We start from the raw sequence: 25,976 nt of genomic DNA on the forward strand, positions 1-25,976 counted from the left end.
GGGATTAAGGAGTGCTGCCATGATTGAGAGAAGAAAAGGACCTGAGCTGCTGAGAAGTGCAAAAGGCAGTGTGATGAAGGAGATGTGCAAAGACGTCTGGGAGTTTCTTTCACAGAAACATTTAAAAAGAAACCTCACTCATGAGTTTTAAATTTAGATTTAATTTGCAAAAGATGACTGAACCATCCAACATATTATTATAATTTACTCTGTACCGATTTTGTTCAATGATTCAAATATTGCTGGGATAATGACATCTTTCCAAAACTGTAAAAAAAAAAGGTTAGAGTATCTGATTTTGAGATCTTTTACTGAAGCCGTCATTGACAAAAACAGAACACAATGTAACAGGTGTAATGATGGGGTTCTCGCAGTCAACACACATGTATAAAGCAGTTCTCTCTACTTGCAGCAATAATGTTTTAGGTTATTTTTCAAAGATTACCTAACCCCACTGAGGCTAGCGACAGACCGTCATCAACAGTATGTCTTGCAGATTTTGTTTTCTGATAAGACACAAACTTTAAAAATCACAGTCATGACAGAACATAATATGTGACATTTGGTGATATAATCCCACAAAATCCAAAATAACACCGAAGACATCAGTGTATCGTGACAGAAAGACCAACTTATAGGGTGAAGAAGTTAAAGGATGTGTCTGAAAATATCCACCTGTCTCCATCCAGTGTTTCACCATTCAGGGTAAATGCGGTCCGCAGGGCCAGCCAAGCTGCTGGGGAGCGTTCTGTCCGTGTTAAGCGTCTTTGAATTGAAGGGGTGGGAAGGACATTAGTCGTCCGAGTCTGTGTCGTGGCGCCGCCTGTGGCTTTGTGTGGCACCAGCAGGGGCCGTCTTGTGGCTGACAGGGTTACGGGGGACAGGAGACCCCCCATCAGAGGAGTCTGTGTCATGCCGCTGCTGTCGATGATGGGGGTAGGAGGGCTGCCGCTCGGCCTTTGCTCCCCCCCTTGAATGGCTGTCATGGGGTCTGGCTCCACTCTGACTGTGGTATGATGGATTATGATGATGGTGGTCCTTTCTCTGCCTGAAGAAGAAAAGGAAACAATACATGTGTGGGTCGTGGTGAATCAGGTATAATAATATGATGCAGAAGGAAAAGAAGCTGAAAGATGAGCTTTACGGTTGCGTCTACAAACACCTAATAACTACCAGAGAATACAACAGGATATAGTGAGCACATTTATGTATGTTACTCTACTTATTTCATTACACTACCATCATATATTGAATTTATTTATGAAAACCAGCATAAGGTATTAAAACACATTACTTTGAGGCATTTCCTCCCAGAGTTCAAAATGAAGCAAATTAGAAGAAATGTATGCAAGATCTGTAAATGAAAAGTTAACACTTCACAGCGCTGTATGAAGGACAAGGCCTCCACAAAGTGCCTCAGTGCCCTCTAGTGATGACAGCAGAAAGCTGTTCAGTCTATAATAGTGGTTGACACTGTGACATGAACAGGTGTGCAGTAAATTCTGATAGACTACAATATCATTCAGTAATGAAATCTTACATTGATATGAATAAGAGAGTCACACTGAGGTAGAAGTTTCATTAGCAATCAACAAAACAGTGATCATAGTCATCAGTGGGTGACACGCACAGGTGTGTAGTATAAAAGTTGAAGTATCTGATACCTTTCATGTAGTGATGTTGGTGTAGTATGTATTTATTTGCTTGTGTATATAAATGAAGTCCTTTACTGTGGCAAAACAATTACTTAGAAAAGGACATGCGTCTAATAATCAGACCTTGCTCATATATTTGTGAATCTATTTCCTGACTTAACATGTTTACTGTCCCATAATTTGTAACGTTTCATTGATTTATTACCAATATAGAGATATCAACCCACCTTTTTCTGTTGTCATCTGAATCTGAAGATGATGAGTCTCTCCTTTGCCTTTTCTTCTTTTTTTCCTTCTTCTTTTTCTCCTTTTTGCTCTTCTTCTCTTTCTTTTTCTTCCTGCTGTCATGTCTACAGAATGATAAAGTTGTTACTGAATGAAACCTGGGAAACTAGAAACAGGATCATATTTTTGTGAAACCTCAAATAAGTGTTTAGTATGTTTTATAATACAAGGCTGACTTACCGCTCTTCCAAATCCCCCTTTTCTGCACTTTGAGATGTTTTTGTTGTTGATGTTTCTTGTCCGCGCTCTGTCTTCTGGTGCTGTAAAAGTAGAAGGATTAAATCTTTGCATCAAGTCAGATACAGAAAGGTACACTTTATACTCTGAGCATCTATTTGCAGGTATCAAGATGACTTAAAGACCATTTTTTCTGTCTTTCCATGAAACATACATATTAATTATCTCCATCCCCACATTCTCATTTGCCTGTGCTAGGAAAAAAAAGACTTACAGTAAAAACAGGCAAGCCCATTTTAGCAGCTTCCTTTTCTTTCTGGGAGAGCACCATTTTCCTCGACCCTGCACTGTGATTGGAAACACTCAATCAGCAAACACTTTACAATAAGAGCAGATCTGATGAACTGCTCCTTTCCTCCATCTTAATCTCAAGAGGAACAACAGAAATAGAACATTACGAGACAGAGACAGATGTCATAACATTTTCTATCCCAAGATTTCACATCTCTAAGACAATGAAACACCAATGATCAGCAGATGGTCTTACAAACATCAAAAAATGAGCATAACGAAGATATATTCATCCTTCAATTTCTTCAATGTCAGATTTACAGATGAAAGAAGATTGATAGCAAACACTCAGAAACACTTGTAAATTCATTAAGTTTAATTTATTGACTTGTTTACTTTGCGATTAAATCCCCAAATTTAAAATGTTCTAACAGAAAATTAATATTACCTGGAGCTTCCTAAGCCTGAGACACGGTCAACATTTTTTTCCTCGCCATCCACCTCCTCTCTTCTGCAAACATCTGCAAGATCCTGGAATCCCATATAGAAGATTCTAGTTATTAAAGCCAAATTATTTCATCGTTTAATCTGATGGAAAGAAGACCGGAGTGTCTCACCTCTTTGGTCAAGCCAGTTGGTTGCCTCTTTATATTCTTGTGCCCTCTAGACCGAGAATGGAGAACATTATCAATTTTGCATTAGCAGGCTCACATTTAGTTATGTCCAATTATTTTATACAACGTTTCACTTACAGGGCAGCCATCAGTGCCTCGTGCTCTGCAGCCTTGACAGCAGCAAGTTCTTCCTCTCTTGACAATGGTCTGCCATCTGTTTTGTCTCTTGAATACCACGACAGATCCTTGCCTTTTTGCCATCGTCCAACTGGTGCCATCAAAGAGTTCCCTGGAAGATGGGACAAAGAATTGAAAGTGGTTGAAAGAAATGTGCTTACATTATGTAATAGAGATATAATCCTGTACTCTGAGGACTATGAATTAACATGCAAATTGGCAAATGCAAAAAAAAAAAAAAAGAACCTGAGGTGATTATAAGCAAGTCCCATTGTTGGTAGGTGTTAACTTACAGATGTAAAAACTTCTGCTATAAATGCATTCAAGTAACACTCACATATAGTACCTAAAGAAAAACTCAATTAGGCTCTGGACAACCTGTATAAAGCGCCTATGGCTTTGGTCCCTTCAAACTATGAAAAATATTATGATGTAGGACTACTATTTTTTATAATCTATTAGTTTCTGACTTCAGTGATTTACAGAAATAGTCCAGTAAAGAGAAGAAGTTAACTATTTGGAGAAGAGAACTAGGACTAAATTGACTGCTCTGATCTTTGAAGACAATCCCCTGCACAATGTTTTTAATGGACTGAGAAGCTCCTTCAGTGAGTGACTGGTGATAACGCAGTGCTCCACAGAACGTCTTAGAAGATCCTTTGGTCCTGCAGCAGTCAGCTTTTTTACTGAACATTTGTAGTTATGGATCTGACCCATAGCTGTTAATTAAGCCTCAAATGGTGTGACTGAGATATTTGTTAATTCATGTTTTTGTGACTGTACTCTTATTGTTTGTTGATTCTGTGAACAGACCATAGTGGCATATACATTTCCCCCACAGGGAATCAATAAAGTTATCTAATCTAATCTAATCTAATCTAATCTATTCTAATCTAATCTAATGAATACTACACAGGAGAACTCGTATCCACATCTGATTAAATGGTTAGCACGTGAGCTTTTAAAAGAAAGGATAACAAGAGCAACACATCTTTTAATGAATTAGAGACTATTTTCACCGCTCAATCTAATTCAGGCAGTACATATTTTACAGTCGACTTTTTTTCCTCTGATGCAACACATGAATGAAGCTAAAACTGACACTGATATTTCAAAATGGTAGATAAACATCTCACCACATTCCCTTGTTGATCTCACTGTACTAAAATAAAATTGTTGCTAACAAGACAGCATCACGTGTGGTGACAACAAGCCTTTAAATGGATTAGCATCGTGTGTTTATGAGAAAAATAATAGTCCCAAAGATAATTGAAGCTACTAAACATGTTGTGTGTTTCATCCCTTCGTGTCACAGCTGTGGTGGGTTGCTACGTAAGTCTTTCTGGCACGCTGACAACTGTGTGGGCTCAGATAGCGGACAGGCTACGTGTGCGTGAGCAATGAGAACTCGGACCTGCAACGTGGAAAAATTGAACTAAAACTGACCGACTGAACACTGTGTGATGAGGGACTGTACAACAACAGGTATGATAAAGTAACAACTAGAGTCTTAGTGCAGCAATGTGTGGTTAAACTGTTATTTAAAAGCCAAGCTCCAGTAAGCTACTAGCAGTACATCTGGTTGGTTGAGATAGCTGGACCAGGTTTTAAGACTTACCGAGATAGTTTTCTCTGTGCTTATCGACTTTCACGTCATCCCAGTTGAACTGGTCCTGGCCCCCTCGTACCCCTCCAGATCTTGAAGACCCAAACATCTTCCTCGGTTGCTTTGCAGGCTTTCCGACCACACAGGGTTAGGGTTAGCTGAACTCGTTGACTCTGTTAGCACACGGGCAGCACGACTGATCGGCCTTCAGGAGTCGCTCATCCGGGAAGTGTCGTGGTAAGTTCAACTTCCCAGTGTGGATCGGAACAACGTGTTACAAGATGGTTACTTTGAAAAGGGAAACCCACCCGGTGACCAACTCGAGAGGGGTTTTGGAAACTCCTTTCGTGCGTAAAATCGTATAATTGGGCAACTCAAGCTATGCTATACTAGACATCTTACTTTAAACTATGTTGCTTTAAAATATTTTTAAAAGACTAGAGCCTGGACCTACGTGGATGTCTCCTCTCGTTACGGTAATACCTGAAACAAAAAGTCAGCCTAGCATATTCATTCAACATGCGTGAGTTTTTATCGCCAGTTTTTGGAGGCTAATGCTATTTGTACTTTCTGTCTGAGGTAACGCGCATTGTCTATGACGCGCATTCTCGCCGCTCGCGAACAACGCGACGCGTTAATGTTTTGTCGCGCAGTGATGACGTAGGCAGCACAGTTTTCCATAATGGCTAAAGCAGCAAGGAAACAACACAGAGGAGGGAGAACATTCTCCGAAGAAGCACAGCACATCTAGGATTAACGGAGCACCCGATGTACATGAGATACTTTTCCAGGTTATATTCAGGTATGGAGGGGAAATAGTATCAATCTGTTTGTTTTAATGTATTTAAATTGTCTGTAGCTAACTCTACCATTCATTTCCTTCAGTGTGATGAGTTCATTTTTTTTGCAGCCTTGCTGTAGAGGATGGTGACTGATGTGTGAACATTGAGCACAATTATTTAGTTTATTCAACTTTAACAGCAGTCAAATTAATTTCTCTGGTATAATTGATGCTATCAAATGCAATTGTAGAGAATTCGTGATAACGCATGTACTTGTTAGTTTTAAAATCAACCCAAATACAATTAACTGATACTTTAAACGAGGCATGTCCAAAGTACGGCCCAATGTCCATGTATTTATGGCTCCAAGCTTCCATCTTAAAACATGTTATTTATAGCAAAGAAATTAATCACATTCTGAATCATCAGCACTGGGAATTCTGCAAGACGGTAATAAAGAAGAACACAAGAACTCTTAAAGCTGACAGGTTTTCAAACTAATGTTTTTATCATGATGTGAAAATGTTCTTGATGAACACTAAAAGTTCAGAAGACACAAAGGAGGACACAAGACAAGATCAAAATTATGAAATTCTGGGCATAATAAAATTGTTCAAAATAATTATTTTGTTCTAAAAATGTTGTCTGCTGGTCAGAAAAGTCTGAAAAAACAACATGAAAAAGAAGTGTGATGAAATCCTGCCATAGAAAAATAATGAGAATATTTTTCCCACATTGCCCGACCCTAATGAAAAACATTTTCCTCCAGACGAATATAAAGTTTGCCAATGTTTATGTGGCTTGTGGAGAACTGAGGACTAGCTAGTCACTTATTTATTGAGGAAAAAAAAATGTTATTAGATAGAGTTCATATATAGCTTTCACGATTACTAAGTCTCAGTAGGAGCCACTGGCCCTGAGGTATTCTGACAACATCAAATGTGTCCCTCTTTGAAAAAAGTTTGGACACCCCTGCTTTAAACCCTTATACTTACTTGTTTGCATATGTTTACATCTGTGGCTTCGATAGTTAATGCTTTATAGCCAATTGCGGTTTATAGTTAACTGAAGTTATAAAGATGTTCCTGCACTTCGTACTCAATACACAAAGTAATCCTCAAAAAAACCTACCCTGGATGTGTAAACCTTAAATCACTTATGTAGCATTTCCAAACAACCAACAATATTTTATTGCTCCTAACCATGAGTCAAAGTGCACTTATCTATATCAGCATCAGTTGACTCTGTCTCTGATCATTCTGGCACAAGATTGTGTGTGACAACAAATGTGGCACACACCCACACACTGTAATCATAAAACACAGAGTGCCCGTTCTGTTTCTGTATGATGTTTTTGGATTTACCCAAGGTTAAATAAATTTAACGAGGACATCACAACTTTAGATAAATCAGGGATTAGAACTGGTTGAACATTTGCCCACATACTGCTGAACAGAAGTCACCTCTACTTCAGGGTGAACTGGCCTAACAACACTGCTCTTCTGAGGAGACTCTTAGGGCAGAAGAAAGTGTTGTTTAATTACTGAATATGATTAGTGAAATTGGAAAACAAATACATGACTGTAGCCAGCTGTCCAAAACTCAAAGAAATTTGGGATCATTCTACAGAAGACAGCGTTTAAACATAGACAGGCATGTAATGATCACAATTAAGAAGATGTAATCATGATATGTCCAGCATATTTCACTTGAAAAGGAGATTGTTTTTGTCAACAGATGGACTCTTATATCAACATATAGTATTATCCCTGACACTGAAAAGCAGACTGTCCTGCTGTACAGCATAGATAGATTCCACATGACTTCAATTTTGCCTCAGGAAATAACAATCACATGGGACCGGTGCACATGGATAAAGTCAAGGACAGTGCAGCTTCTAATTACTGTAACTCTGTGCGGATTGTAAACTTATACGTTGCTTATTTCCTGTCGCACAGCTGCTCGCTCATTGGCTCCTGATTTAGATTTGAATGGGGTTTTGATAAAGAATAGCTGAATAGCTTTAGGGTTTTGAATTGATGACTTTTGTTTTTATAAAAGGTAACAACTACAACAAATGGTCATTTGTTGCTCAAAATGACTAATCAGCATTGTTTAATGTGAATATTAAGATATTAGAGACATTACTTGAATATTAATTATCACTGTCAAGGACACCTTAACAAACAAATCTGAGACTTTAAAATCAGGTTTGTACTAAAATGATCTTAGTAGATTTTTTGAAGATGTCACTTATTATTTGACAGTCAAAACCATTAAAAGTGTTAGGTTCTGTCCTGAGCAGAATTAATCAGTTGGCAAATAATTTAATTATCAGCAGCTATTGTGAGCATCAAAGTAAAATGAATATCTTTGGGCTCTTGTCCTTGTTGTGGCTCGAAAATCTAGAAAGAGGTCAAATTTTCTGATACTTTTTAGAAAAATTATCAACGTTAACAATAACCTTTGACTAAAACAATATTGTGTTTCAGCCTTTAGTGCTACAGCATTAGGGATTAGGGTAGCATGGTGTTGAGGCACGTTGCCCTAAAATAAAAAAATCATCCATGTCTGTTCAAAATTCATGAGTGGGGGTCAGGACAGGAGCTGATGCCCCTACTTGGTCAAAAATGACTGACTCTTCTTCTCTGACTCCTGAAAAAGAAGTCCTGCACCTTTAATTTGCCATGTGGCAGTTTGTGTGCAACACTCAAGATGCAACGAAGAATGACTCTTGTCATTTGCACCTGCAGAGAGAAACGCACTTCATCTCATTTGCCTGGAGACAGGACGGTGCAAATCGCTGTGATTATACTCTGGCATGTCTTAGAGGACAAAGTCAAGAAAAATAATTTTGGTTTTGAAAGATATACTAGGCTTCTTGTTTTTATTTTATATCTTATTTTATATATTACATCATGTCATATGGAAATACCTAGTTTTTGGACTAATTGCCATCCTGTCTGATACCTGACATTGATGTAAGGAATGAACATTTAATGGATAGGCATTATTGTTGAGCTTTTCACAGTAATTTACAGTAAATTATTTGGTTTATTGTTGGTACTTTTCAGTCATTGAAATGTTGGAAAACTCACAATTTCCAGTAACAGGCTTACTTACTGTTATTGTGCTTTCAGATGTAGGAGACGTGATACATACTTTTTATTTGAGAAAAGAATGGAGGGTTTCCTCAGCCTTTGCATTGCAAAAATAGTTTTTTTTACTGAGGTATTGGATCCTCATGCATTTAAATGAATCCTAAAAAATACAATCTGTTCGTGTGTAAACATGGCCCTGCCCTCTTTTACTCTCCACCCTCCTACACTTCAACACAACCCAACTCACCACACAGTCACACCCACACTTCATTCGCACTTCCCTGTCTGCTACAGCTCTCTGTGTGTACTGAGGAGACGGTAAGGAGACTTACAGGCATAATTGTGTTACATTATGAAGTAGTTACCTAGAACTAGATGATGATGAAAGAAAAAAATGTAGAATTGATCACAGTATGAAAAAAGTTAAGATGTTGATGTGGCTTGTTTGCTGATTTACACTGGAAGTTTGTTGTTTCTGTTTATGAGTGATCAGATAGCTGCAAGTTTCAAAGGATTTCATCATTGTTTGCTTGATAGCAGTTTTTCCTTTGGTGTATGTTTGGAGGCAGTTCCTGCCATCAATAGCAGAGTAAGGGCTCTCCAATTAGTGAGTAATTGTTCCTTGGATGTCACCATAGTAACCTCACGGTCACTGCTGACTTATTACTTTATGGAGCTCATTGTCACACCAGAGCAAGCTTGTTAGTGCCAGGTGTTCTGTTGTGAATCGGTTTATAAGCTGTATATGTTTTATGCTTAGACAGACTGGATCCTGCTTTGACTCATGCCAGAAGACTCTAGTGAATATGTGTAACCACACCCTCCCTGTGGCCTAACCCACGTTTCCCCTTCACTAAATTCTCCCTTCTGCTCCTCCCTTCCATCAGCTATGGCTGGACCCAGGCCTGTGGTAATGAGCGGCCCGTCCGGGGCAGGGAAGAGCACGCTGCTGAAGAAGCTGATGAAAGAATACGCCAGCGTGTTTGGCTTCAGCGTCTCTCGTAAGTGTGGTTATTCTTCACTTTAGTCAAACCTGTGGAGATGAGATGTGGTCTACAAGCACTTTTTAATTTAATAGAATATTACTTCTAATTATGTGTGTTATACTATCAGTGTTATCAGATGCCAAGATTTTAGCACCAATGTTTAAAAAATGTTAGAAACAAAAAACACCAAACATTAAGTAAAAAATTAGGGCTTGTGTCCACTTACAGCCTTTTTTTGTGGCGCCAGTGCCATTTTTCTTAAAAAAAACAGATCAGCATCCTCAGATGTGAACAGTTCAGCTTTAGGGAACACTGCCACACTCATTAATGGGACGTCTGATATCAACTTTGTTAATATCAACAGCTTCTGCCAGTGCCAGGACATGATTCATTTTCATTGATCTTTACACTTTTTTTGATACATTTTTGTAAAGAAAAGCAAATTTGAAGCATACAGAGAAACTGAAACCAGACTCAACAGTCACTACTGAGGAAAGAGAAGGTGTGGTGAGATGCCTTTTATAACCTAGCAACAGGAAGCATGGGTGAGAGGGGCTCTGACATTAAGGTCATGGGTGCTGCTGATGACACACAAATGAAATGCAGTTGGTGGACACAGGCCTTTAAACATCAGTGAAGACATTTAATTAATGAACAGTTACACCAGTTCATCTTTTTTTTGCAGATTTTGTTTGTAGAATAGTAGATTAATCTTTGTTTTTTTTAGAGCATGATATAAATGTTTTTTGACACAAATGTTTTTTTTCAACCATCAGATACAACAAGAAATCCTCGACCTGGAGAAGTGAACGGGAAAGGTACAGCGTGTTCCTCTTCTATCTTCACCATTCTAACCCTAAATCCCTTCCTTTCTAGCAGTTGGTACTGTAGCGTTCTCCTTAGTAGCTGCCTCCTTATTCTGTATGATTTCTTGGGGTTTCAGATTATCATTATGTGACACGAGAGTTGATGCAGAAAGGGATCGACGACGGCGATTTCATTGAAAACGCAGAATTCTCCGGGAACATGTATGGGACGAGTAAAGCAGCTGTGCAGGACGTCCAGGCCAAAAACCTCATCTGTATACTTGACATAGACATGCAGGGTGTGAGGAACATCAAAGTAACGGACCTCAATCCTATCTACATCTCCATCCAGCCTCCATCCATGCAAATCCTGGTAAGCACAGATGGAAGTACAAGTTATCAAATCAATTAACTGCTCACATTGTTGTTTCTCATGACTGAGAATACTTCCTGGGTGTGATTTTGACTAATCTGTTTAACAGGCCTTTCTTTGTGCCCCATGCTGATGAAGATGTGTGTTGATTTTGTTTCAGGAAAAGCGTTTAAGAGACAGAAAAACAGAGTCGGAGGAAAGCCTTCAGAAGCGATTACATGCAGCTAATGTGGACATGGAGATTAGTAAGTGTTTGGTCTGGAAAAAGCGTAACCACATAACCTTTAAAAACAGAGGTCTGATGGTACATTTGTCTCCTCCTAGGTAAAGAACCTGGACTCTTTGATATTGTTATTATCAATGACAATTTGGACGTAGCCTATGGTCAGTTAAAACAGGCTCTTATTGAGGTGAGTACCACATCATTTCACTTTAATTACACAGCTGTGTTATGTACTTGATTCAGATTGATCATTACATAGCAACAGTCTGCTAATTCTGAATAGTAGACTGTTGCTTCAATACTTTTTTACTAACTAACTTGCCAACTAAACTAGAAAACAATCCTTATACTTTCAGCTGGAAAGAGTTACCACATCATCAGATAACTACACTAGAATGTAGGTCACGAGTCAAATGTTTAAAAGCAAGCTCACCAAATTGCTATCCTAGCTTGGTGGAAGCATACAAACATGAGTCTTCTTTGTTCAATGTATCTCCATCCAACTATATTTATACTATACTTTTTTTTTTTTTTAACGTCTGTCTGTATTTATAACATTGTATTGACAGTGTTTTTTTTCTTTTTCAGGAAATCAGTAAGGTCAAGAAAGTCAGCATGTCTTCTTAGGAGAGTGACGAGTCCTGACACACTTTTAGTCCCGTCCAGCCACTCCTCTCAAAACCACAGACCTCCTTTCAAGTTCAAGAACATTCCCTCAGATGGTCTTTGAAGCTCAGACATCCCTTAGCGGATTCAGAAATATGTAGATTAGACATGGTATTTAGGAGTGGTTATTCATAACTGATGTGTAAAATGTGAAGTGGAACACTTCACATTCCTATTCTCAATGGGAAGCATTTTTCATACTTGTGTTTCCAGTTGTCTGTGCTAGATACTTCAATAATGCTTTGTTGTTACGTGACTGGCTTTGTAGAAAGTTTTGTTGTTTTTGTTTTGTTGGGCAGAGTTTACTCAGCGCCAACCCCATTCCATCATGTGGATAAACTTGTCTTTCAAGGGCATGAAAGAGCGAATTCTGAGTGACTTGGTTGGTGTAAGCTTTTTATGCTACCTCTGTTTTGAGGTCTTTTTGTAAAACCCATCATATTGTGTTGATGATGAAAAAGAGCAACAGAGAGTGAAACTCAATGATGACAGCCTGAGTTGAGGAGGGAAACTCCAGCACTAAAACTGATTTCTAAAACATGGTGGCTGTTTACTTTAATGAAGTTCAATATAAGTCAAGTGTACTGATGAAATAATAGACTATTCCAGTATCTTTTTACACACTTTTGTAAAATACAGTTTGTTCTAGCTAACTCCATTTAAGATTGCCGTAGTTAATGTTGTGCTTTAGAAAGATTAGACAGATATAGAACATGTTTGTTTAAAAAGGTGCACCATATCACTTGAATAAAGCTTTTAAAATATAATTTTAATGTTTACTTTTTACAGTTGTACATTTGTAAAACTTTTTTTTAAACTATATTATTTGTAGCTTCACTTGTACAGTACAATGACAGTGGACTAAATGGACGATTTTAACTGTTGAAGGAAAGCTAAATGTTCTTTTTTTGAGTGTATTAAAAAAAGAAAACACTTCTATTTGATTGATCACAAAAAAAGTTACAACTCTGCTAAAGTTGCTGTTTATTTTCCCCAACTATAACTTTAACTTTATAAATTAAGTCAACACTGATAACTTTTACTTTTAGACACCTTGCTATAACCATTCCTGTTATATATTATTATATTATTTAAATTGTCCACTTAACAGAATAAAGTGTGCAAATTTGTCTCCTTATTTCGATGCATGCAGTCATATGGTTTGCCATTTAACCAGCTCTTCCCATCATGTGCTTGTTGTGAAATGTCATTATGTATTCCTTTAATAGGTAAAACCTCCAGCAGTGACACAGTGTCTGTTAAAACTACAATAAATATGTTACAATACTGGAAGAGGGGTGTCTTGAATGTGGGCTGTACATCACAAATGTTTGAAAAAGTGGCTTCATTTGTTTTTAAACAGTACATTTATTTGATTTAGATTAACACTGAGTACTCAAACACATTTCCAAAAACTACACATGTACAGTTAAAGCAATCATAATCTGTTAGTGCTTAAATATTCATACATAATGAATTCCTAGTAACTGACTAAAAGATCTGATAAAACATCACAAACACCAAAAATCTTCAAAGAGCTAGGTATTCTAGTTATTAATAAATTGCTTTGAAAAGGTAGTAAATTCTGTCAGCTCAAGTACAGTTACAGTCTGCAGCACAAACATTTGATTGCATTGAAATACAGATCTGGTAACAATTCGTGAACAAAATCTGCTTTGGAGAAACAAATACATGCAGTCACTCTTCAACGCATCTCTGACTAACATATGAATATCTCTGTGATATATCCTGCAAAGTCACAGGTACACTAACTGCATCAGCAGACAGAAACATGTCACAGAAGTATAACATTTAATTCACAATCAATGGAAGAAACTTTCAGAAAAATAAAAGATGTAAATGCAGTCAAAATCCAGATGATGCTATTTTTATCCAACATCTAAATGATTTGCTTGTACAGAGGTTAATTTTTCATAAGCTGCTCAGCAAAATATCTTTCATTAACAACCAAGCTAGTTGACAACTAGTGATTATTTTCAAAAGTGACAATCAGACTGTATGTCTTATCATAAATGTAAAACAACAGCTAAAGGACCATAATGTCATCAAAGGTTTTTCTAATGTTACATGATCAGTGTTGCAAATTAAGATTAGCTTTAAACATGTAGACTTCATTAATCGTCATTAACGCTAACATTTGCTGCTGTCATCCAAGGCACTGCTTCAGCGCAAAAGGCAACATTTCTTGCAAGGTACAAAAGTTAAACTGTAAAATATATACCTTAAAACTGTGTAGAATAATTTCTTAAAGATTCATTACAAAGTGTAATGCCTGGATCAGTTGATATTGTTTGATCAAGGTTCATGATATGGTTATGGTATGTATGTAAGAAACTTTATTTATTCAATTTCACTCAGTCAGAAATGTTTCACTGCAGACTGAGGAGACATTTCCAGCACAGACTGTCATAAACTTATGTTTAAGGGCTCACCTTGGCTACAGTGGGACATGTTAACCTACTTTTTCCAACTTGCCTTGTCTACAAAGACCACCTGACTCAAAGCGTTTCCTCTGATTGGCAGCTTCAATAAGGAATGGTTTGTCAAATGCAGTGACTAAACTTTAGGTTAGGTTATGTGCTATTCTTCATCTATGTTGTCCCTGTTTAAGACTAAGAGGGTTTGTGGTACTATATGAAATATTTGACTACTTTTTCTGACTGATTTGAATATTAACTGGGTTGCCCACTGATGTATAGCCATAGGTCTGAGTTGACACTTTGGTTTTAAAGCTCTGCTGCCCTCCCTCAACTCTCTGCACCTCTGAGCAGTAAGAAGGCTTCACCTCCAGCTTGGCGTGGCTCACCTGGATGGGGATGTTCTTTTCCACCCTGGATCGGGCTCCGCTGGCTTGTGGACTGGCAGATGGGAAAAGGCTGCTTGAGAGATGCTCTCTGAAACGGCCGAAGAAGCCGCTCCTCTGCCTTGGGACTGCAACGGGTCTCCCTACGTTGAGGAGCACAGGCTGTCCCACCGCAGAGCCGCCAATCTCCCTCTGGAGGACCGAGATCTCGCAGGGTTTTTCCACAGGAGGTTTGTGGGCGCTGGAGGAAGAGCCGTAGGTCTCTCCTTCTTCTGGAACGTAATCCTCCAAGTCTTCGAGGGTCAGAACGCGTCCTCCTTGTGTCAGAATCTTCGGCTCCTCATTTCTGAATGAGCTGTCATCATCTTCTTCATCATCATCAGGGACAAAGATGACAGTCTCCTGATCATCCTGGTCTTCACTGCTGTCTCCAGATGCAGCAAGAACAGAGGAGAGCTCATGTGGCTCAGCAGGGACAGAATCAGAAGTCACATGACCTTCCTCTTCTCCCCATGAGAGCGGCTGGGTGCTAATGTCTCCCTGCAGCTGGGCCTGGGCCTGCTCCACCAACTTGTTGTTGGAGTTGTTGGTGTTTGGGTTTTCTGGTGGAGACCTTTTGGCTCTGGATGGAGTGGCTGCACGATCAGACCCAGCAGGGGACATGTTCCTCCTCCTGGCCAGCCTGGGGGATTTATTGACCTTATACTCGATGACCTCCTCTACTTCCACCCACCTTGGCCTGGTCTCCAAAACCTTGGTTTCAGTACCCTGTGCTTCAGTAACATAGAGGGTGGGGATGGTGGTCTTTCTTGTGGTGGGCATCCTCCTCTGCCTGGATGAAGGTGGCTCCGGGGTTGAGGTTTCCGAGCGATGGGCTCCAGCAAGAGTCAGACCGGGGGACCTGTGCCTCCTCATACGTGGGTTCTTCACCACGGTGGTTATAGTCTCCTCGCTGTCAGAGAGAAAAAGTTATTAAAGCTACAAAGACTGTCTGAAGAAAAATACAGGGTGCCTTGAAATCTTGATGGCATACAGAGCTACTCAAAACCAAAGTCCCTCCAAAAACTAGACAGAGAAGTGTGTCACTCTACCACTGTGTTGTGTTGGATGCGAATATGAGCACTGTGTGAAGAGCTGTAGTAATAAAGTTGTGGGTTAAAGAAGACAGCCCATCCTTTCATCATCCTTGTGTTAGAATCTTTTGCACTCAGGCTTTAAATACTGCACTACAATGCATCCATGGAGACACAGAGAGAAGACACACAGAAAAATACTCTAGATAACTTGGAGTCCATTGGATGTCTTACTTATAATCAATTAGCAAAGCCAGAGATAAAACATTTGGTGCAACTGTTTCACAAAGCTAATACATTAAATTTCCCTGCAGATTTTAGATTTTGATTAATGAATTGTGTCTGGGTTAATTGAGGCTTTTGCTCGATCTCAGTGACAGAGCATACTAAAATATCCAGGACACGTTCTGCACAGAGGGACGATCATCTGCTGTGCAAATACACAACAGACAGGCTGCAGGCTGGATGATAATTTTAGCTGGTTCACACTTACATAATGATGGTTTTCTTTGGTATCCTTGTCTCCTGCTCAGTAACTATGAAGAGGAGATACATGGAGTGAGATTTAAAAGACAAATAAGGAGGACAAAAGCTTTAAACATGCATGATGAAACAAAAAATATCCATGTTTTACAAAGAGTGTTTTCTAAAGGTAAGGTCATACCTTCAATAGTGATGGCCTGCTCACCAGTGCGAGCCACAGCAGAGGGCAGAACTAAATCAGCAGCACACTTGGCACTGCCAAGACGGTTTGACAACTGGAAAAGCAGGAAAGATGTTTTTAGAGTCCTTCAAGGGATTTATTGTAGCTGAGTGATGTCAGATGAAAAGATTCAAAACCAGATTTTGAGAGTAATTCTGATTATACAGGGAAAATCTCTGAATATTAGAGCAAATTAGTAGTTTTTTGCTGACTAACCTCACACTCGTAGTGACCCAGGTCTCTCTCTGTCAAGTTTTTAATCACCAAGACCAGAACCCCGCTTCTGAGCTCGCTGTAGGTCTGATACTTCTCCTGGTCCGTCACCAGCCTGCTGTCTTTGAACCACCTGGACCACGAAGAGTCAGACGCAGAGAGACAAGAGCAAAAAATGTCATGATGAAGCAGAGGAACTCCTGAATCTTAGTAAAATATGTATTAAGCATTGTTGATGTGTGAGTACAAACCTGATCTTGGGGGTCGGAGCACTCTGTATGACACAGGTGAACTGAGCGTCCTCGCCAACAATAAACGTAGCATTCCTCAATTTATTCACAAAACGAGGAGGCACTACATGAAACAAATCAAGATAATACATGCTTAAAAACTGTTGAGGCATTTTTATTGCTGTATTGTAAATATGAACTAATCATCTGGGTGTATTATTACACCTCTGCACTGTTCTGCTTACCCTGGACAGTGATCTTGCCAAGAGTGCTGGCATTGCCGGCTGAGCTTGTGGCAAAGCACATGTACTGTCCTGAATCATCTGCCGTCATGTTATCCAGGATGAGTGTGCAGGAACCATCAGGGTCCTCGATAATGATGTGATGAGGATCAGCCTCCACAGCGCGTCCATCTATATGCAGACAGTAAACAATGCAATAAGCTTAAGGTGCTGTTTGCATTCTGAGTTCAGTCTGTTGTTAATGTCATGTGACTTTAAAATCAGTCTCTATTCTGTATAGAAAGCAAATGATTCATAAACACGGATCAAGTGGCGTACCTTTGTACCATGTGACTGTCGGTTTGGGTACTCCAGTGGCTTTGCAGGCCAGTTTCACAGTCTGCCCGAGCTCTGCGGTGCAGTTTGCCAGAATCTCATCAAAGTCAGGAGGACCTGTAAAAAGGGTAAACCACAAATGTGGATGTTTCAGTGAGAGGATATTAAAAATACCTTTTTAACTGATAAAAGAGAGAATAAGATGTATAAAAAAAGTATTGCCCTCACTCCATGCAGGCATGCTGTAACGCTGCTGCAGCTCTCTGAAGTCTCTCAGCCAGGAGTTCTTGATGGTAACAGTGCGGGCCTGTAGGGTATATTTCCTCACAGAGTCCTCACGTTCATGCCAGATCTCAAAGGCTCTGTCATCACCCTCCACTGTCTCATTCACATCAATGTTATTTAACTGCAGAAGGATACAGAAAACAGAAGTTAGGCTGCTGATTTAAAACAGATTCAATAAATAAGAAAATAAGGTAGTTGCATTAAAGTCTAACCTTCATCATGTTCTTAAAGACATATGCTTGTGAGTCAGTGTTGCTGTCTCTCTTTGGTTTGCAGATTATGCAGTAGTTCTTGAACAGGAATAAGTGGCGGTGGTGACCTCTGGAGGACGACCTGATTCCTGGAGCTCCTTCCCATACTTGGAAGGGTCCCTTGTGTCCAGAGGTAGAAGAAATCAAAATACTTGAACAAACACAACAATGCTGTATTAATATGGAGCCCAACTGTAATTCCATCTACCTGTCTAATTGGCTCTCCCAGTACATCTAGTGTGGCTGGATAGTTTTCAATCCTGGTCACATGGTGTGTATTCTCAGAGCGCTGAGGGAGTGCAGACACCATGGCATACGCTTCCTCTAACAGGCAGCAGTTCTGACCGTTTCTCGCCTTGTTTCGAATGAGCTCCTAGAAATGTCATAGGGGAGTTTTCAGTGAAACTGCAATGAATGTGATACAGGTCCAACACCAGATGCCTTACACATGCAAGAGCTGTGTTTCCCATCAGTAATGGAGGGAATGTATGCTCACAAGAGTTCATGCATATCATGTGTCAGGTCTGTCACCTTAAGGATTGCCTTGTACTTCTGGATCCTCTCAAGTGGCTGTAGGAGGCCAGAGTTGATGCTTCGTACCGGAGGATCTGCAGGGTCTGCATTGGCTTGTACTTTGTCAGTGTACTCCTACAATGTGATAAAGGTTTTATGTTTGATAATTAATGGTGCAATCAAAAAACAGCTGAAAGTGGAGTTTCAAGAGTTCAGCAGTATCAGTTCTGGTGTTACCTTGAAGAAACGATGGACAGTCTTGTCACTGACAGCAGCTTCAGCCAAACCCTGACCAACAAGATACTGGAGGTACTTCTCAAAGCCCTCTTTGCTCTTCAGGAAGCACATGGCCACATCATCATCTGTGTCACAGTCATTCAACTTTGGAAGGAAAGCCCTTTAAACAGTAATTGTAGGAATTAATGCAGTGTTTCACGTTTCAAGAAAGGAGGATGAAAAATAATTCAGAGGTGAACTCACTTGCTATGGAAGGATTTGATATCATCAATGTTCCTGAATATGGTTTCCTTCTGGCTGCTGACATCAGATGGAGCATCAGGGCTGTCTGCATGCTTCAGGTGATGGGAGGTGAAGAAATCTACCTCTCTTACAAACTCTGATTCACTGTTTATCAGATCTTGGATCAGTTGGCTGGGAATGTGAAATTAAAGTTAGTCAGGATACGTCATGAAGGTACAGTTTTTGTTTAGTGAGTGTAGATTAACTTACAATAGTTTCTTCTTGTACTCTCCCTCAGATACCTCCTCTACATTTGCTTCAGGAAGATCACTAGTTTCTGCAGAGAGCTGGAGGAAAACATGTTTGCTTTAAAGTCTGAAGCTTTCAAAAGGCTGACTTTATACTTCTGATAAGTTCAAATGTGATGTCGGTTGATTAATGGCTCAGAGCTTTGAGACATACTTTGAGTTTCTTGTCCAGGTAGGCAGGTGAGACCCAGCCCTGGCGGGATGGTGTAGTTTTAGTGGGTTTAGTCCGGACCAACCATTTGAGTGGATGAGCCGAATCCAAAACCTCAACATACTGTCCCTCCTTTAGAGAGATGGATTCTTTGCTTGCTATGGTTGGGTTGTAGTCAGCTGTCGCCACATAGATGTCAAACATCTGTAAGAGTGAAGAATGTGTTAATGACAGGACCAAATGATAAGATACTGTGACAAAAATGCGCAAATGAAGGGAAATGAAAATGTTATGTATCAATCTCATTTACAGTCCCAGATTTTTAAAATGTATTTCTCAGGATGATAAGACTTATGTTTTATGACTTATTTTTCTTTGATATAAGCTTTGGTTTATTTGACCTTAACGATAATGTGGAAGTGATGTTTTGTATTTTTATGTCGAAGTGTAAAATGAAGATAGTTGAAGAGGTAGTGACAACTAAAATATGACATTGCAGGGATTATGTGTATCATATTTATTATATCATGCTAGTGGCTCTACTTTCCTTGACAGTCATTCTATCATTCAACTCTATCAAAATATGTTTGTGATGATAACTGGTTAAGAGCAATAATAAGAAGACACATAACAGGTTTTTGATAATACAAAACTGTACTGAGAATTTCTACATCTCACCTCTCCACGTGCATCCCCCTCATCAGACTCAGAGGAAGAGTCAGCAATAAGAGAGGGGGGCCGAGAACGACCATGATGAGGTGATGCAGTAGGGGTCTTGGTTTCATCATCGCTATCCACCCCTGGTACGCGCAGGGAAGCTAAGGCAGCAAGGATGTAGGGGGGGGAGGTCGGAAGTACAGCACATAACATTTAAAACAATCTACTTTTTCAACTTGTAGTTGTTACCGTTATGTTGCAGCAAAAAAAGCTTTGTGTTACAGCAAGGAAAGGGATTATTATAGCATGGTTATTCTAAAAGTTTTTAGCAGTTTTAAGTATCCACCTCACTTAGCTTGTCAGAGCTTAGTCAGAGATTAAAACCAGTCAGGTCAAAGAAAGATTTCAAGCAATAAATGACTCTCTGCTGGCATCTACTGGTGCTTTAATTACATGGGTGCTGTTCCTTTAAATATGAAAATCCTTACCAATTTAAATTATTTCAGATTTTTTAAAAAAGCGTTACACTTTTGTTGTAAAGAAAACAAAGGAAAAAAACCCTCACTCAATTCACGATGCTTCTATGACTATGTTAGTAATGCAACAACTACATGCAAAAACAGTAACAGTACAGATAATGTTTATTATCTGAGCTCGTCACATACATGTCTGTCTGTCAGCATGTATAACAGCAACTGGTCGGTGACCAGACAGGAGTGATGGTGCATTCATAGTTATGAAGGGGCACAGACAGCATGGAAAGAGAAACATACTAATGCTCATACAATGAGAACAAAACAGTAGTGACTGCACCTTAAGATATAATAATCGTACCCCTGTTATGTATGCTAGAAGGTAAGTCAAAATTGTTTCCACAAGTGATCTGCTTCGTTATTAAATTCTACAAATATATCTAAATGAAGAAATTAAATATGAGACTGATGCACTTCGGATACATACTGGTAGTTTTGGGCCATGATTTCATCCACTGGAGCACTTCCTGATTCTGTAAGCTGTCTGAATAACAAATCAATGGTTGGATGAGTTGATTTTGTTGGGCTGCTTAACTGATGGATGTAAAGGTGGTAAAGAAATGATGTCTCTGAGTAGTGATGAGGGGTTTACAAAGGTTCTTGTGCTGATGGATGAAGAAAAACATGCTTAAACTCAAGCACTGGAGGAGCACTACAGGGACACACATTTTCAAGTTTAGTGTCAATATCAGATCTATTTCTAAGTGAATTCCAATTCAAGAATTGTTTTGTTAAATAATGAAAAAAAAACACTTTCCAAATTCTTGAATCATCAGAAGAAATTCACTGAATTTAATCAGACTACAAAACACTCAACAGGAGAACTGTGACACTGCACAAAGACATGGATTATTATTATACTTTCTGAATCTTTATTAGATTGCAAGACATTTATTGCAGCTTGCTGATATGCAGTAATATCTCTGTATAGATATTTGCATATGGATGCAAAACCTGTAGGCAAGGGACATTTTGTTATAGTAAGCATTTGTTTATTGCTTGAGCAAGCTTTGGCTGCATGCACTTGACACTATCAGAGCAAAGAACACAAATGTTAAACAACATATTTCATTATTATGAGCTTTTAGTACGCTGGCATTAGCTTAACAGCAGCTGCATTACACAAAAGTCATTGCTCTATCTTAATTTATACTGTACTTTGGCTTGTTTATGAAGGGTGTAGCTGTAGGAACGTTCAAAGTGTTGCTTCTGTTTAGGGTTAACTTAGGTCAGGCTTCTTTTCCTCCTCTATTACAGCTAACAGTGCACTGAGCTGTTTTACGAGTTCTTCCAAATTTAAAATCAAATAATGCTAAATATCACAGCATAGACAGACTTTTCTAACATGTAAGCTTACCTTGAGTTATCTTTGCCGATACCATTTCAGTGATCTGGGAGGTGAGTTTCATAAGGAATTCCTCTGTACCTACTTCCCCTAGGAAAGGTATTTTACCCTCTAAAAGCAACACAAGGAGGAAAGAAAACAACAAATACTGAGGTATTTTTGTGCAACAAAATAAGTGATGTAAACATACAGAAAGTATTGCTGGTATTAATTATAAACGCTTGGTTACAAGGTGATGGCTAACCTTTTCCTCTGCTCGTCTCCTCTTCTGGAGGACTGACTGTAATCCCAAGAACCCTGAGGAGAATTACATGTTGTGTTAAATTTTCACTTGATAGAATGCTGTTATATGTATTGTATAACATATTTAAAGGTGTAAAAATTCTAAGAAAAACATACTCTGAAGCTTTGGTCTCTTTCTTTGCTTGTGGTGCTGGTGAAAATAATACAGAATGAGGTTTCACTCACTAGTGTCTTCTAGTTCATGGATATACTCATAGGTAAATATATTGTTTGTAAGAAATCTGCAGATCACTATGGTTTCTTTACCATCATCAACCTCGAGGTGGGCGGTGCTGATGGACTGTCCTGCTCTGTTTGTGGCGATACAGGTGTAGGCCCCCGTGTATTCTGTGCCCACGTCCATCAGGATGAGACTGTGCTGGCGACCAGAGCTTGCAATTTTGTATCCCTTGGTATCAGGCTTGATCCACAAAACATCCTCCATTGATTCCTCCTTTAGCCAGGAAACCAAAGGAGTGGGAGACCCTAAAACAGTGAAGGGAACTAGTGTTCAATTGTTCAAACTTTTCGAAAGATTTGTTGATATTTTAGGTGCTAAAAGGTGCATAACCACAGAAAAGCAAACTGACCCTCTACTTTGACAGAGAGCGTGATGCTGGCCCCTTGTTTCACCTTCCTGTTGCTGAACCTTTCAATGAAGCGTGGTGGCACCAGGGGCTCTTTGGGGTCTGTAGGGAATAAGATGTAAAACAACCACACAGTAATTTAAGATATATTGTACTCTAATTTCTTAAGTGTGTTCACCTATGCCAAGTTTTTACCTCTTTTGTCCTGAGGCATAATCTCTCCTGGACCTGTTGCAAAATACAGCAGTTACTATATAATGTAAAATCTTTGGTGCAATATAAAAAATATTACCTCATGATCTTTTTGTAAAAGTAACAATGGGGATTTGAATACATACGCAGGACTATCAGACGGGCAGAGGAGTAAGCAGAACCAGCTGCATTGCTGATGTAAGCAGAGTACTCTCCCATATCCTCTTTCATCACTTCCTTGATCTCCACACCATGAATATCCCTCTCTGCCAGCAATGTAACCCTTTTTGAAGATCGTAGAGGGTGGCAATCTTTGAACCAGTATACTCTGGGTTTGGGGAAGCCTGAGGGATGACGACACATACTCAGAAAAAATACTTAATGGGTCTTAATCATTTATAAGACAGCCTCTGATGAATCCACCATTAAGGTTGATGAACTTACCCTTTACTTTAAGCTGCATCTTGGCAACAGGAGAACCTGGACAAACATGGACATCATGAAGCTCCTCCACAAGCTGAGGAAGCTGATCATCTTCAGCTACAGACTCAAATGTCTCAGTTTCCCTGCATGCGGAGAATAAAACAGTACACATCAAGAATGTGGTATGCACGATAGTAAAAAAAAAGTAAGGTAATAAATGGATTGTTGATTGCTATATCACACTATTGACCATAAACTCACCTGGACATGTAGCCCTTTGCACTGACATAGGAAGACGTTTCAGTAGCATCAGCAGCAGTGTCATAATCTGAGCTGCAGGACACTGATGGAAAGGGTGGAAGTGCAGAATTAAGAGGTGATTTCTCAGACAGGTTTAATAACTAATTAGCTGCAACATAATTTGACTCATCCAGATGATGCTTGCATGTGTTGTGAGAATAACTAATAGTTAAACTAGCTGCATCCTTCTTTCTAAAACACACTGTCACTATCTACAGTTAATACATATTTTTTTCTACACTATTGACGTTTTTTTAACTAGTTTTTGAAGCCTTGACAGCAAATCATTAACATTTCATAATGTGTATCTAGGTTACCAGACTATTCCAATTTGGTCAGTTTGTCACAAACCTGCACTAATAAACAAATAAATTAACCAATAAATACAATGACAGATTTTACAGCATCTTTAAACATTGCAACAGTCCTTCTGTTGCAATGTTTAAAGTATTTGAAGAACAAACACATACTTTCATTTAATGCAACTTTACTTACTATCAACCCTGAGTTCAGCCTTTGTGGCTGCGAGGCCGCTGCTGTTTTCAGCTGTGCAACGATACACCCCCATGTCAGTGGGCAGCACAGTGGTAATGATGAGTTGGTGGCAGCCCTCTTGGTCCTCATTGATCATGTAATGGTCATTCTCCTCCAGCAGTTTGCCATCCTTATACCAGCGAACAGTGGGAGGGGGCTTGCCAATCACAACACAGTCAAAGCTAACAGGATATCCATCTGGAACGTCCTGACTTTGAAGTTCTGTCAAGAAGACTGGTGCAGCTGAGAAACACAAACAACAGTCAGAAGATCAAAAATCAAAAAATCTATTTATCAAAATATTTACAACAGTGTTATTTTAAGAGGAGTATTTTCAACTACAGCTGAAGTGATTCAATTAGATGAAATAGACAATTGGTGTACAAAAATAGAGATTAAGGAGTGTAAAAGAAATTGCATAATTATCTGTCGTATTACCTGCACCTCCAGCAAGCAATGCAAGGGGCTGTCTGTCTTGTGTGGGGGTCTCTGTCCCATCTTGCGTGTAACCCATCTTTCTGATTCTCAGCTCCACTTTAAGAGGCCCTGCATCCAGGATGGTGGTCTCCACAGGAACCCCATGTACAGTAAACATCTCCTGGAACCTCTTTGAGGCAACCTCAGCCTCTCCCTTTGAGTCAAAGCGAATGTATATGTAGGTGTCATCCTCCCGGTAGGAGTGAGGATCTGGGGAGCGCAGGTCTCCTTCATCTGCACTCAAAAATGGCTCTTCTTCAACATTTGGTGGGAGACGTGTGCGCAGCAGGCGCCTGAGACGTCTGCTCGCCTGCCTCAGCGACTCATCCATCTCACTACCTGAGGAGCTCTCAGCTTCGCTGTCTGCACTGTAGCCCACGGTCAGTGGCCGGCGCCCAGATGTTTCTCTGGATGTTCCTACTGTAACCTTACCACTGTGAGACGTGACGCCAAACTTGTTGGTGACCTCGCATGTGTAAACTCCAGTATCCTTTGTAGTGACCGCTGTAATAACTAATGAGCAAGTGCCATCATTGTAGATATCAATATGGTGGTGCTTTCCATCTGTCAGCGGTTCTCCATCCTTCATCCATTGCACCTTGTCAGGTTTCCCCTCAGCCACACATTCCAGATGGATGGTGCCATTAGGTTCTTTGGTCTGGTCTTTGAAGACGTCTTTAAAGATAGGGCGCATTTCTCTGCGGGTTTTGTAGCCCTTGAAGGCAGCTTGAATCTTAATGGCAGCCTCTCTCAGCTCAGGTTCATCCTCCTTGCTGATCTCCATGATGCTAGTCTCCTCTAAAGACACTTCTTTAATATCTGTCTGCTGGACTGTGGTGGTTTTCACTTCAGTCTGCACTGTCCTCTGCTCCGCCATCTGAAAGTGTTCAAAGAACCTCTCAGTGGTCATGGACTCAGAGTCATTGGTTGCTGTGACAGAGGACTTGCTGCTTTTTTTGAGGTAGGACACAAGTGTTGGGCCTCCAGAAACAGACTCATCCTCAGAGCTGGTTATCAAAGTGGACTCAGTCTGCTTCTTTGGCACAGCGGCCTGCACCTCCACTGACTTCACATCCACTTTCTCCAACACCAAAAGCTCTGATTTCTTCTGGCCACCTTTACCATCCTCCTCGGAGATGGAATCCAATGTGGGCTCACGGCTCATGCGCCTTTTCTTGGCTGATTCTTCCCACAGCTCATGGAGATCACCTTCATCAGCAGCTTCTGGAGGCAGGTTGGGCTGCCCCAGTATCTCAGTCTTGACCTGCTTTGCCTCTTCACCTATAACAATAATGACATTTTTGAGTGACTATGTTACATTACAAGTCAAATACAAG

General features: G+C 39.8%; 3 protein-coding genes across 4 annotated transcripts in view; 1 reads left to right on the forward strand and 2 right to left on the reverse strand.

The window, feature by feature from the left end:
• Positions 1-293: 293 nt before the first annotated feature.
• Positions 294-5,437, reverse strand: c15h1orf35 (chromosome 15 C1orf35 homolog). The gene is made up of 8 exons (XM_034703141.1): positions 4,818-5,437; positions 3,161-3,311; positions 3,026-3,071; positions 2,857-2,939; positions 2,392-2,464; positions 2,121-2,200; positions 1,883-2,005; positions 294-1,048 (listed from the first exon to the last, which is right to left on the reverse strand). Exons 1-8 carry the CDS (start codon positions 4,912-4,914, stop codon positions 793-795), a joined length of 909 nt encoding a protein of 302 aa, XP_034559032.1. The 5' UTR covers positions 4,915-5,437; the 3' UTR covers positions 294-792.
• Positions 4,535-13,035, forward strand: guk1a (guanylate kinase 1a). Of its 2 annotated transcripts, none has more exons than XM_034703143.1 (7): positions 4,535-4,684; positions 9,576-9,689; positions 10,451-10,492; positions 10,618-10,853; positions 11,014-11,098; positions 11,178-11,263; positions 11,665-13,035. In XM_034703143.1, exons 1-7 carry the CDS (start codon positions 4,663-4,665, stop codon positions 11,701-11,703), a joined length of 624 nt encoding a protein of 207 aa, XP_034559034.1. In that variant the 5' UTR covers positions 4,535-4,662; the 3' UTR covers positions 11,704-13,035. The 2 variants fall into 2 exon arrangements, with proteins under 2 accessions (XP_034559034.1, XP_034559033.1); XM_034703142.1 differs by lacking the exon at positions 4,535-4,684 and adding an exon at positions 5,440-5,607.
• A 99-nt stretch (positions 13,036-13,134) lies between these two features.
• The window catches only part of obscnb (obscurin, cytoskeletal calmodulin and titin-interacting RhoGEF b), a 57,707-nt gene continuing 44,865 nt past the window's right edge, over positions 13,135-25,976 (reverse strand). Inside the window, exons 57-84 of the mRNA XM_034703702.1 lie at positions 24,601-25,920; positions 24,124-24,405; positions 23,590-23,671; positions 23,350-23,471; positions 23,052-23,249; positions 22,909-22,941; positions 22,717-22,815; positions 22,394-22,612; positions 22,244-22,277; positions 22,089-22,141; positions 21,857-21,955; positions 20,927-20,983; positions 19,988-20,127; positions 19,313-19,513; positions 19,121-19,197; positions 18,872-19,042; positions 18,629-18,788; positions 18,410-18,526; positions 18,087-18,251; positions 17,840-17,998; positions 17,571-17,748; positions 17,346-17,459; positions 17,031-17,198; positions 16,807-16,909; positions 16,559-16,688; positions 16,304-16,397; positions 16,133-16,175; positions 13,135-15,518 (exon numbers count right to left, since the gene is read on the reverse strand). Of these exons, the coding sequence (XP_034559593.1) occupies positions 14,411-15,518; positions 16,133-16,175; positions 16,304-16,397; positions 16,559-16,688; positions 16,807-16,909; positions 17,031-17,198; positions 17,346-17,459; positions 17,571-17,748; positions 17,840-17,998; positions 18,087-18,251; positions 18,410-18,526; positions 18,629-18,788; positions 18,872-19,042; positions 19,121-19,197; positions 19,313-19,513; positions 19,988-20,127; positions 20,927-20,983; positions 21,857-21,955; positions 22,089-22,141; positions 22,244-22,277; positions 22,394-22,612; positions 22,717-22,815; positions 22,909-22,941; positions 23,052-23,249; positions 23,350-23,471; positions 23,590-23,671; positions 24,124-24,405; positions 24,601-25,920 (5,726 nt within the window). The 3' untranslated portion in view covers positions 13,135-14,410. The remainder of the gene's footprint in view (positions 15,519-16,132; positions 16,176-16,303; positions 16,398-16,558; positions 16,689-16,806; positions 16,910-17,030; positions 17,199-17,345; positions 17,460-17,570; positions 17,749-17,839; positions 17,999-18,086; positions 18,252-18,409; positions 18,527-18,628; positions 18,789-18,871; positions 19,043-19,120; positions 19,198-19,312; positions 19,514-19,987; positions 20,128-20,926; positions 20,984-21,856; positions 21,956-22,088; positions 22,142-22,243; positions 22,278-22,393; positions 22,613-22,716; positions 22,816-22,908; positions 22,942-23,051; positions 23,250-23,349; positions 23,472-23,589; positions 23,672-24,123; positions 24,406-24,600; positions 25,921-25,976) is intronic.

This window comes from Notolabrus celidotus, chromosome 15 (genome assembly GCF_009762535.1).
Source record: "Notolabrus celidotus isolate fNotCel1 chromosome 15, fNotCel1.pri, whole genome shotgun sequence".
NCBI lineage: Eukaryota > Metazoa > Chordata > Actinopteri > Labriformes > Labridae > Notolabrus > Notolabrus celidotus.